The sequence below is a fragment of the Oncorhynchus masou genome, chromosome 14 (assembly GCF_036934945.1).
Source record: "Oncorhynchus masou masou isolate Uvic2021 chromosome 14, UVic_Omas_1.1, whole genome shotgun sequence".
NCBI classification, from domain to species: Eukaryota; Metazoa; Chordata; class Actinopteri; order Salmoniformes; family Salmonidae; genus Oncorhynchus; species Oncorhynchus masou.
The window spans coordinates 4430721-4444105 of NC_088225.1; the positions used below are offsets into that span (position 1 = coordinate 4430721).

Consider the following 13385-nt stretch of genomic DNA (forward strand, 5'->3'; position numbering starts at 1 on the left):
TTATCGACCGTTCCACAGCTGCATGTTCATGAATTGTTTATGGTTAATTGAACAAGCATGGGAAACAGTGTTTAAACCCTTTCCAATGAAGATCTGTGAAGTTATTTGGATTTTTACAAATTATCTTTGATAAACAGGGTCTTGAAAAAGGGCCCTTTTTTTTGTCTGTCATCTACATTAGGCAACCAAAAAAATCCTGCACCCCCTCAAAAAAATAAAAAATCATTCCACCGTCTGACTGTAGCCTACAATATATTTTCTATATTTGCAGGTTAGGGTCAGGGCATCAGATTTTAGCAATGGGTTATTAGCAGTTGCGGGCGGGTGAACAAACAGTTGACCCACACCTCATGGACTTCGTGTAAAACACCATTAGAACAAACCACTTGTTTAACTTGTCAAACCAAAAGCAACAAAATCGTGATAACAGCATTTATTGTTTTTCCCTAATCAATTATAATTCATTGGACAGGTACAGCCCTGCAAATCATTTCAAGAATCTGGAACAAAATAAGAGGGAAGATAACCTCAGCTACAAATTTGGTGTGCTGACAAAAAGAAAAAGAGCTGTACATAAAAAGTTATGCTAATAATAATAATAATAATAATAATCCGGGGCAAGATTTAGATGTAGTGTTTTGTAAATTATTTTGTAAACAATAGGCATACAATATAGGAAGTAACAAATGTTACCTTGGAGACAATGAGTTGAACTGTAGACTGCAACACTGGCTGGCATGATTAGGCATTTAAAGAACCCTAAAGCAACAATATACCCTCCTTAACCCGCCTTGTCCAATAAATGTCATTAACACAATGTTTTAAAATAGCCACATACGACAGCATCTCTGCTCCATACATCCAACCTTTTGTCCTGACCCTGCTTGTGTGTTTAGAGATAACGAGGTATAGAAAAAGGTCAATGTCCTTATTGTTCACCTCTCAGCCACCTATCCAATAAAAACAGAGCATGGTTGTAGTGGTCAGTCATTGTTCCCTATGATATTGCAACGTTACAGAATCATGAAACATGGCTGAATGACTGCAAGACAAAAAAGGGGCATAAGGAAATAAAAGGATAAATAAAAATAGAATATATATATTTAAAAAAAAGAAAGAAGTGTGACAGCATTTCTAGCACAAAAGGCCAGTTGTTGCTATGGAAGAAAATGCAATTGTTTGATTTACAAAAGTACATCAAATAAATTAAAGATTCATTGCAGGACCGCAAGAAATTACATAATCAAACGATGCATTAGACACATGCACAGAGAAATGTACATTTAATTTAGACAATGTGTACGTCCACAATGGCACCCTATTCTTCTATGGGCCCTGGTCAAAAATTAGTGCACTTTATAGAGTGCCATTTGGGACGCACAGAATTTATTTGTAGACAACATTTTCCAGGACTAGGCACCCCCATTCCTCATAAAATACCATTGTGGTAGTGCCAGCACACCAGAAATGTCTAATGCTTTGGGTTTGTTATAGGTATATGGGTTATATTTAATCACATGATCACCTCCTTACATGGTTTCCAGGCTGTCTCAGTAACAGGGGAAGAAATATTCAGCCACTTTTATACACTTAACTTTAAATAGTAAAGCAAAGATGCTAAACAGAGTGGTGAATTACTTAACACATTCACTCTCAATTTCACCGTTAATACATTTCCTTAAAACAACCCCCCCTCCCCCCATTACCTACACATGATAACATCCAGGAGATAATGCTAATAAAAAAAACTCCCCAGGCCCAAACCACCCCCTCCCATAAGAGACCATGTCATCCAAACTTAGGGCATCCCAACCAAAGCCCCCCCCCCCCCCACACACTCCTCTAACAACCCATTGCTCAAGATGCATTCAACCCCACATCTGCATACGGTAGTAACCCCAACCAAATAAACACATCTCTTTAGAAAGCAAGTCAGTTTGTTTCAAAATGTCTTCCATGATCTTATGGGGTAGTTTAGTTTATTCAATGAATTAAATGGCTCAAAGTGCTAATCGGACTCTTTTAAGGAAATAAAATAATTGAAGAGGAGGAAGAAGGGAGAAATATGAGGAAGGCCATTCCACAGCTGTCCAACAGCAACCTCTATTGGCCAAGGAATAGAGTCACTATGTTCTCCTCAAACTAACAAGGAAAACAATTTATACCCCCCCCCACCCCAATTCCTCTACCTCACCTGGCAGTTCCCCAGAATGATTATAGCTGTTATTATACATGTATATATTGTTATAAATATATATGGCCCTTATTGAAAGAAAACATGAGTTTCACATTAACAAGAAAGTACCATAATCTCTATATAGCTAAGTGGAAAGTGTTCTCAGTGTAAGTGAGCTGGCAGCAGCCTCCATTATTTGTTGTACTCATCAACCAAGGTATAAAACACAAGAAATAACCACACAAAGCATCCTCTTTGTAGTTGCAAATTTACACCTCTAAAATGAGTGCTCACTGCACTATACAATTTCCTCCATTTACACTTTTTCCTGAGTAATACTTATCCTTGTAACAGACAATATCATTATTTATTTTTTGCTATTTCAGTTCTGGGCTATTTCCTGCCACCATCATTGTTATTCTCATTATTATGCTAGCTACAATTGTAAAGTTGATTGCTAAAACCCTTAAGCTCATGGGAGGAAAAAAACAAGTTCATTGCTACTCTGTTTGCTTTTCAAAAAAGGTACTTTTCATTCTAACGATTAACGAGCAGACCAAAAATGACACAAGAAAAAACAGACTAAATACATAGATATTTACTTAAAAAATATATCTTAAAAAATTGCATTTGAATAGTCCTTGAAGACCAGTCCTGGGGAGAGGGTTGAGGCATACACATAGCGGCAGTGTAATAATAATAATTAAAACTTCACTTAATAAAAATAAGAATAAAATAGGAGCACAATTTTTTTTTTTTGAAAATAAAATTACAAAAATGGACAAAACATGAAACTCCAACAGAATGCTGTCCCCTCCCAGGCCCTTATCTGTAGCTTTGGCTTGTTGGGGTTTTGGAACCTGTACTTACTGCCTCATTGACGTCGGCTAACAAACTAGTATACCCTGAGAATTCGGAGACTGGTGTCCTTATCCTGTGGTCCACCTCCCCGCTAGAGTCAGCTCCGTACGACAAGGCGCCGCGGCCGGCCGACTTGAACTGGGATCCAAAGGCCTGGGCAAAGTTCTCAATCGTGTAGGAGCCCTTAGAGGGGTCCAGAGAAGCCAGGTTCTGCGAGTCCTTCTGGCTGCCCAGGTCAGACGGGTTGATCTGGTAGGAGGAGGGGGAAGAGGAGGAGTGTTGCTTCTCCATCTGGTCAGTGAGCTCCTGAGAAGGGGTAAGCTGCTGGTGGGTGGCAGGCTCCAGGCTGTTTAGGTGGAAGCTGTGCTGCGGAGAGGAGTCTGACAGCATCGCAAAGTGGGACTTTGGCACGGAGGAGGGCAGGGTGGGAGAGGCCACCGGCTGGCCGAAGCCACACTCCAGAGGGGACGTAGTGTACATGTGCTTGTCTGTAAAGAGTGGGTTGCGTTGGTGGGTGCTGGTGAAGGGCCCTGTAGCTGGGGGCCCCGCGCCCAGGGGGAAGCCTGTGTTGTGGCTGGTGCGTTCCAGGGCCTGCAGCAAGAAGCGGGAGTACTCGTGCATAATGACCGTCTTGTCTCCAGACGGGCTGGGCGAGTCTGCATCGTGGCTCAGGTCAGAGCCATCTGCTGAGACAGGGTGCAGCGCCACATGCTGGTCACTGAGGTCAAAGTGCACGTCGTGGTGTGAGCCGTCTGGTTTCTGGGTGTAGTGGTCCAGCAGGCTCTGCAGTACCTCGTCAGGGATCCCCGACCTGTCGTGCTTGTCCACGCCCATGGGGGAGGAGTCTAGCAGACTCAGGGGCGAGTCGCTGTCCATCACACCTGAGACCACCCCCTGGATAACCGACTGCTGGGACGACAGGTGACCAACGTTGACCTCATAATCGTTGGTGCTGCTCCCTGCCACCCCGTCCCCTGATGCTGCACTGTTGGCCGCGTTAAGGTAGCGTCTCTTCTTGAGGAACTGCATGGCATCATCATAGTTGCTGCTGGTGGGACCCGATTTGGCCTCAGAGCCCTGCATGAGGCCCATCCCGACCATCCCCACACCCTCACCCTGCTCCATAGTGCCCTGCTTGGCCTGCCCCAAGCCCCCCTGGACCAGGGCCTTACGGTTGGCCTTCTTGAAGGCCATCTTAGGGGCTCGGCCTTGATGCTCGTGGTGCATACTGGGTCCTGGCGGAGTGGACGAGGACACAGTGTGATTCTCCACGCTGTAGTCATGGAGACTGTAGCCTCCCGACGGCGCCCCGTGGATGTGTGCTCCGCCCAGCCCTCCTGCTTCAGCCGGTCCCGCCGCTTTCTTCCTCTTGCGCTCCCCTCCCTCAGAGTTTTTGGACTTGCCCCTCTTCCGGACCGAGGCCCCAGTGTTTCCCTGAGTGATTCCGTAGCTGCCCTGCCCCATGTCCTCACAGCCCAGGTCCAACATCCCGGGCTCCAGACCCTTCTTTATGGCTTCTCCACAGGTTCGCTTGTGCTTGAGTAATCGGTCTGTCCTAGAAAAAAACTGCAGGGCAGAGAGACCATAAGTAGGGTACAGATTGTAAACAGCAGAATGGGATAGACACAAAGACATTTCCATCCCGAGAAATATAACTTGTCAGGTCATGCCATAATGGAAGTGGGCATATTAGGATGCATTGTCCCCGAGGGAACATTTGTTTCGGCCATTCAAAAGTGCTGCTGCTTCCACAGGTTAAAAGCAGACATGCATCATAACCACTCCCCTCCCAACACACGTCAACCTATTTTGGTAGATTTTTCATGTGGAGGTCACTACCTGTTGGCAGGTCTCACATCTGTATGGCTTTTCTCCACTGTGGGTCCTCTTGTGTCTCTCCATGTGGTATTTCTGAATGAAGCGCATGTTACACTGGTCACAGCAAAAAGGCTTCTCTCCTGTCATGGGAAACATCACAGAAGATCTAAAGAAAAATAACCATCTACAAAACATAGGTTTGCTCATTGTGTCATCCAACTATTGGTGCACAAAGGTAATTGACTGTTTGCCTCACGCGTCATTAGTGTGCTTGACGTGTGTGTGGGATGTATGACATGCCACTCACCGCTGTGGATCTTCTCGTGCCGCTGTAGTAGGTACTTCTGGATGAAACTCATGTTACACTGGCTGCACCTGAACGGCCTCTCACCTATGGCAACACAACAGCCACACAGTCATGGTTACTAAGTTAAATCCTCTGTGTCTGCCTAGTCTATTCAAAACTAAATACTGCACTGGTTTAATTTCAAGGTTTCCTACAGTGACTGTGAAAAACTAGCCTTTTCTAACCACACGATCTATTCCAAAATTTCTGGAGATATTCTTGCTTTTATAATCTACTGAGAAACTAACCGAGACCACACTGAATGCTAGAAATGAACAGACATTTTGATCAGTGGCCTAGGTACCCGTGTGAATGAGGACCTCCCATAACAATCATCTCGTCTGTCTATTCAATTCAACACAAATACTGAACTTTATCATTTGTGAAAGTGAAAAATGTTCCCTCAATATATAATTTTTCATTAAAAAACAAACAGATTAAAAATGAGCCTAATAGATCAGTCAGTAGGGTCCTGGGTACCTGTGTGGATGAGGACATGTCTGCGCAGGTGGTATGAGCTCCTGAAAGATGCGCTGCAGTGCTCACAGATGTGGAGCTTCCCGTTGGGCCACAGGCTGCCTCCATCTGCATCCAGCATCATTGATTGCTTTTGGACAAAAGAAGGTCAATTCAACTAACAAATGCAATTTAATTTATTTAATGCATGATCGTTTCACTGAAGATAGAAACTAAGTTCAGGAAAAAAAAGACTTTAATGTAATGGATCATAAACTATTGAAAAATGAATTATATTTAAATCAAGATATGCATCCTAAGTTATCAAACACATACAACTTGAATAGAAAAGACAGTTTACACACCTTAGGCTCTCCACGTTTCCTCCGGGGCTTGCTCTCGTCACCATTTGACCTTCGACCTCTCTTTCCTGAGGACTCCTTTCCTAACCGACTCGGCAGCTGGATGACAAAAGGGAGGCGCAGAGTGAGCGAGAAGACTTAAATGAGCACTTGAGAGAATGGGAAGGGCCTAGTTCAGTCACATAGCCGACAGATTGCATGTGTACACAAGACAAAAACAGACTCATGCAGCATTTAGTGAAAGCTCATTTCAGCCATTGCAGAAGGCTGCCTTGGGGAAGTGCCAGAAGGTAGAGTAATAAACCACATATTTATGGCTCCCCATGTGTATCTCTCCAGACAGTTAAGCAGTCATTCAAATGGGAGAGCTGCTGTTAATTTAGGATGCATATCAAAATGGCCTATATAAAGGGAATAGGGTGTCATTTGAGACACACTTAGAATCCCATAGAAAAGGCCTAAGCTTATTAACTAGCAACTCAAGTGTAAATACAGACTCATTAATATTCAGCATGTTCACCCACTATGAAGAGCAATCTTCAAACAAAAGGGTCTGTGGTTTAGGAAAGGGACACTGGGATTTCAATTACACTTCCCAACACCATATGGATACTAAGAACATGGCTGTCTGAAATGGCATCCTATTTCCTATATAGTGCACTAGTTTTGACCAACGGCCTATGGGCCCTGGTCAAAAGTCGGACACAGCCTATGAGTGTGGATGGGTGCATGTGAAAGACGACGGAGCTCTCAAACATCAACCAATCATTGTATTAGATCAGGGGAAAGGCTAGCCAAAACAAATCCGTCTCATTTCCGCAACCAAACGAGCGCAGGATCAGTGGGCTCAAAATGTCTGCAAGCTCACATGCATGTCATTATACTGAAAATAATAGCACCATTTGGGGTGCTCCGACTGCACTACAAATGAAACTACTCATAACTTTAGTAGGGAATCGGCTTTTTGAGTGGAGAAAAATGATCGTCTCCTCAGTAATATAATCATACATGTGTATAGATAACGCAGTTAAATAAAAGGTTAAATAAATAAAACATCTCAAAGTTAATGTAATCTCTAAGATGTCCTTAGATAAACTAATAAGCCATATTTAGTGAGCAGGAAATGATATGTCTAGCTTTTCAATGGCCATGCCAAGTGCTGCCTAGTAAACCTCTGGAGTCTGGCTATTGTTAGGTAGAGAGAGAGCATGTGTGTGTAAAGACAATGTGAGAGTGCAAGCTCAAACAAGATGACCGTGTCCATGCCAAGACGTTTCCATTCACACGGAGAGGCCCAATCTCAATCATTTTGAGAGGGACATATTTTGCATTTGATGCCTTATATTTAGGTCACCATTACTAAATCCTCCCTCTCTGCTGCCCCCACCCTTTCACACATTCGCTCTATCCATCAGTCTTTGGTGAGATTGGCCATGTTACAAGCCCACACCCCAAAAGACAGGTGGACATCTGATCAACCAAACCTCCAGAGTAATTATTATTATTTTTTTTTTTTTACTAATTGTAATGCTGCAGTAAATTAGACAATTCAATAGAGAACATTTTCTTTTTTAACATAACAAAAGAGGGAAATTTGGTGTGGCTCAAAGGCCACCAGACACCATAGGTTGAAATTATATTTTTGCTTTTACCTATTAAATTTTGAGATTTGTTGGTATTTTGGGCCATTTAATATTATTCTTTTTCAGAAATGTACATGTCAAACTAAACTCAGCAAAAAAAGAAACGTTCCTTTATCAGGATCCTGACTTTCAAAGATAATAGGATTTTTATGAATTAACTTCAGATATTCATTGTAAAGGGTTTAAACACTGTTTCCCATGCTTGTTTAATGAACCATAGACAATTAATGAACATGCACCTGTGGAACAGTCGTTAAAACACTAACAGCTTACAGACGGTAGGCAATTAAGGTCACAGTTATGAAAACTTAGGACACTAAAGAGGCCTTGCTACTGACTCTGAAAAACACCCCAAGAAAGATGCCCAGGGTCCCTGCTAATCTGTGTGAATGTGCCTTGGGCATGCTGCAAGGAGGCATGAGGATCGCAGATGTGGCCAGGGCAATAAATTGCAATGTCCGTAGAGTGAGACACCTAAGACAGAGCTACAGGGAGACAGGACGGCCACTGATCATCCTTGCAGTGGCAGACCATGTGAAACAACACCTGAACAGGATCAGTTCATCCGAACATCACACCTGCGGGACAGGTACAGGATGGCAACAACAACTGCCCGAGTTACACCAGGAATCCACAATCCCTCCATCAGCACTCAGACTGTCCGCAATAGGCTGAGAGAGGCTGGACTGGGTGCTTGTAGGCCTGTTGTAAGGTAGGTCCTCACCAGACATCACCGGCAACAACGTCGCCTACGGGCAAAAATCCACCGTCACTGGACCAGACAGGACTGGCAAAAAGTGAGTCGCGGCTTTGTCTCACCAGAAGTGATGGTCGGATTTGCATTTATCGTCAAAGGAATGAGCGTTACACCGAGGCCTGTACTCTGGAGCGGGATCGATTTGAAGGTGGAGGGTCCGTCATGGTCTGGGCCGGTGTGTCACATCATCATCGGACTGAGCTTGTTGTCATTGCAGGCAATCTCAAAGCTGTGTGTTACAGGGAAGGCATCCTCCTCCCTCATGTGGTACCCTTCCTGCAGGCTCATCCTGACATGACCCTCCAGCATGACAATGCCACCAGCCATACTGCTCGATCCGTGCATGATTTCCTGCAAGACAGAAATGTCAGTGTTCTGCCATGGCCAGCGAAGAGCCCGGATCTCAATCCCACGGAGCTCGTCTGGGACCTGTTGGATCGGATGGTGAGGGCTAGGGCCATTCCCTCCAGAAATGTCCGGGAACTTGCAGGTGCCTTGGTGGAAGAGTGGGGTAACATCTCACAGCATGAACTGGCAGATCTGGTACAGTCCATGAGGAGATGCACTGCAGTACGTAATGCAGCTGGTGGCCACACTAGATACTGTTACTTTTGACCCCCCCCCCCCCTTTTTGACTGTTGTTGAATCTTGTTATGTTCATACAAATATTTACACGTTAAGTTTGCTGAAAATAAACGCAGTTGACAGTGAGAGGACATTTCTTTTTTTGCTGAATTTAGATAAACTTAAGAAAATATACATTTATCATACTAGTCATCAACATAATTCATTTTAACCACTTTAAAATGCACATACAATCATTTCAAAGCTCACTACATTGAATTACACAATTTAAAAGTACATTTCATAGAGAATGTTACAAACTGGTATATTTAGTAACTTACTTTAGAGATGGTGATTGCGTCTAAATAGGCGTTTGACAGCCTAATTTCAATGTACTTTTCTTCAACTGCCATTTACTGAAAGTCAGACGCTTCGCACACACCAACCAACTCATTTTCCTCAGCTTCAGAAGCATCTGGCTTCACCAAATTCTGTATGGTTATGCTTAGGTACAGACTTGCCCAGAGGAAATTGAGGATATCTTGTCAATTTTCTTCTTCTGGGTAAGATCTTGTTGGGAAACATTTGCCAAAAAAGCTTTTTACCTACATCTATGTCTTTAGTATTTTACAGATCGAAAGATGAAAAAAGTATTTACCCACAATTTGCTCTGGACAAGTCCGGTCATTGAGTGTTAAAATGAAACCAAAATATTTAGGCTGACTTCATCCAGTGTCCAGAAAAATGTATTTGCGTGATATGCAATCATGTGCATATTTAATGATATATTGCCCAATTTGCATATTTAAATAAAATTTGTATGAAAATGTGTAATACCAAAAAGTAATTTGTCTTCATACAACCGGTAAAGGTTGATGGTGATACAAATAAGATTTTTTAAATTTATCTATTATGGTGTGGTGCCTTGCCTTGACTTCTCTGGTTTAAAAAACATTACAGTCTGGTTTCCCAGACACAGATTAAGTTTAGTCCTGGACTAAAACGCTATTTCAATGGAGAATCTCTGTTGAGAAGGCTTTTTAATCCACAACTAGGCTTTGTGTGTGTGGGAAACCAGCCCTCTAAGTATTGATGTGTCAGAAGGCCTTACGTTGCCCAGGCTAAGGTCATGCACCAGCAGATTCTGGTGGTTGCCCATGGACACTTCCAGGAGCTCTGTGCTCTTCCCCGGGCCTCCAGGGTACAGCGGCTGACGGTAGTCATGTTCTGTCATCTTCTCCTGCTTGATGTCCATGGCATGGACATAGTCCCCCACCCCACCATACTCCACCAGGCCGCCCACCCCAGCCATGCTGCAGTCTGGAGAGTCCCGCTCCTTCTTCAGGATCATCTCGTGAGGGCCTGGCAGGTCCTGCATAACAGACTGGGTGGCCAGCCGGGTGAAGCTGGTCACTGGGGGCAGGTGACTGAACATGATCATGCCAGGGGAGAAGTTGGAGTCCATGCTCCCATTGGAGCGCAGGAAGTCATTACCTAGTTTGTCTTGAATGATGCTCATGATGAACTTGGTGGTGGGCAGGTTCAACTAAAGGGAGCCAACCGGAACCATCCTGGGAAAGAAAGAGCAGATGCTGAACTACAATGCAACTTTATTGTCCATACGTTATGTGTATTCTGCTCTAAAAATGTGTTTCTCCCCCCAGATAGCATATGTCGCACAGACACAGCTGAGAGGAGAGCAGGGTGAAGCTGCAGTGCAGCACTCCTGGATGAGTGGAAAAGAAACTAACATCCGGGTAGCCTTTCCATCAGTGATATATGATGGTTTGTCTTTAGTTTACATGTGCTGCTGACACCAACTTACATGAAATAACTTAACTGTCCAGACAGACATTGACTGGATGGGCAGCATTTTTACAATGGGCTGTCCCTGAGGAATCAGTTTCATGCCCTCTGATCTCCCCATCAAGTGCTTAGCCAGATTAATAATAAGGGTTTGTGGGTCAACAACAAACAGCCACGGTCTGGAGTCTGACTTGTGTGAATTATGGTACCCTAAAAACAGGCTATTTTTTTTAGAAAGTCTTCAGTCAACCTCAGATGTAGCTGAATTAACCTGGGTAAAAGGTATAGCCTATAATATTTTAAACCCTGACGTCCTATGAGAGAGCGGAAAAAACCTGAAGCGGCGTGTTAATCTGTCCTCCTATTTGAGGACTAGGCTAATTATCTAAAAAAGGCAACAGCCCAGTTAGGTTATACAGGTAAAGGGAAGGTCCATTTCTGTATTTTAATCTGTGACTACAGGTCGTCATCATCATAGGACACCCATCAAACATGGGCTTTAAAGTTAAAGAACCAAGCAAGAGTAGCCAGTACTGGCCACTGAAATACTATCAAGAAACAAAATAAAATGGGTATACTGCAAAACGTTGGCTGTTTAATATACTTGTCTATAGCTACAGGAAGATTAGGTTGATCTCACAAAATTAACACTTTTCTAAATTACCATCATAACACGACACTTGAGATGACTGAGGTTAGTCATGTCTCAGCTGCTGTGCTATTTTACAAATGTAACGAGGAATGACAGAGGATTCCAAAAGGCAAAATCAAAATGGAGTTTTTGGAATAAGAAGAACAACATCATCCAAACCAGTGCATCACATTGTGGAAGATATCAGTGGCACTGATAGCTTAACTCGGTGAAATAGCGATAACAAAATATAAGCAGCAATTTCATAATTTAACATTGTCCAGACTACCATTACCTAGCCAGTTTCTTGTATTCAATTGAATTACTTTACAATAGTGTGTTTTCATTCACAAAAGACAGTTAATTTGAATAGCTTCAGATTTCACGTGTAACTTAATCGTGTCTCTGAACTTCATTGTCTCCACCAGCATAGCTAGCCTAGCTCGATTGCAATTGCATTGGATGAAACTTGCTAGCATGCTGATACCAAATAAAGCTAACAGCTAGCTAACAGATGCATATGTAACATGCTACAGTAAAAAAATGGTATGTATTGTAAGAAAGCGTTAGTTGAAAATTAAAACGACTTCAGTGGTAAAAAAAAAAATGAAAGTAATGACGTAGGCGGCAAATCGGTTCCCAGTGCTAAACTGTGATTTATTCATCGAGTGTCACTCACTTGGGCTAGAAAGAAGGCTAGCTAGCTACTGCTAACGTCTGGCGAGCCACCAAGCAATTAGCCATTTGGCTAACCAGCCTGCCAGGCCCTTTGTGATGCAGGATCATGCAATAATTAGCTAATATGGCCATCAGCAGAGAACAGTAATACTCGGTAAAAATTAAATTAAGACCATAGAATGAATTTAATATTACACCAAACATGTGAGGATCTGTCGTTCTCGCCTGACGTAGTCCTACATCGATTCCAAGGTATGGAATTAATTCTCAAATCATTTTGATTGACAAACTTGCGAGTCGGTGTATGCACGCGCAAGAGATTTTGGACAACACGGTGTGTCGTCATTCGTCAACATATTGTGAGCGCTTCGTTTTCATTTTCCGGTTCTGAAATACATAATACCTGGCTAACTAATTAAACCAGTTGATATAAACTACTTGAACCTCTAACAGGCATTGGGTGAGGACTGAAATAAACCGCAACTGAGCATACGTGCGACGTACCCATAACAAATGGCCCATGCAACTCAAGCGAACAATTGATGATGCTCGGTTCCAGCAACGGTATGCTATCTAGCTTTGCGCTTTGTTGTCTGTCCCACACTCTTGCCTCAGTTTCACATATTTAAACTCGCCCAAAATATATATTTCCTTTTGTCTTACCAGTACATGACCACCAATAGCTCTTTCGGCTGGTTTATTTCACCTTTGGTCGTCCGTTTCAATCTTTAGAGCCCAAACATTGTTCTCCCGCAGTGGCTGTATTCCTTCATTTTGTCTCAGCGCGGTGAATTATGGGTATAGCGGACGGGTCCTGCGAAGAGTCACAGACAGACTCTTGATCCGGGAGCACTGGACCGGGAATTAACACGCAGTGCGGGGACATATGCGTTAACATTTTGAACGACACTGTTGCCTACGTACACCAAATTCAACAGAAATATAAGTGTCATTTGCATAACTGAAGGTGCTGTGCCATTTCATTAATTGTATGTGTGTTAGCATAATTGATAGGCCTAATGCCTTTTAACTACATAAACCAGACTAATAATCAGATTAAATTTAGAATACAAAAATGAAATGTTATGAAAACGCTATTATCAGTTTATAAAAGGGTGTGTGATTGGTTGTAGTTGCATATGTGTAAATCAAATATGCAAGACACTGAAATAATAATGTGCAATGTTCCAGGATACCCATTGATTCTTGTAGAATATTACATGCCTTGGGAATTTAGTACAACTGTCTACCATAAACCAAAATCTTAGGTTGCATTACTCCATTCGT

The 13385-nt window shown here is 42.9% G+C and overlaps 1 protein-coding gene across 2 annotated transcripts; it reads right to left on the minus strand.

The window, feature by feature from the left end:
* Positions 1-1835: 1835 nt before the first annotated feature.
* Positions 1836-12877, minus strand: LOC135553994 (zinc finger protein 281-like). Of its 2 annotated transcripts, none has more exons than XM_064985980.1 (7): positions 12762-12877; positions 10095-10554; positions 6023-6118; positions 5682-5808; positions 5163-5246; positions 4877-4995; positions 1836-4603 (listed from the first exon to the last, which is right to left on the minus strand). In XM_064985980.1, the coding sequence occupies exons 2-7, from the start codon at positions 10500-10502 to the stop codon at positions 3002-3004; spliced, it is 2436 nt and encodes an 811-aa protein (XP_064842052.1). In that variant the 5' UTR covers positions 10503-10554; positions 12762-12877; the 3' UTR covers positions 1836-3001. The 2 variants fall into 2 exon arrangements, with proteins under 2 accessions (XP_064842052.1, XP_064842053.1); XM_064985981.1 differs by lacking the exon at positions 12762-12877 and adding an exon at positions 12296-12371.
* Positions 12878-13385: the final 508 nt, after the last annotated feature.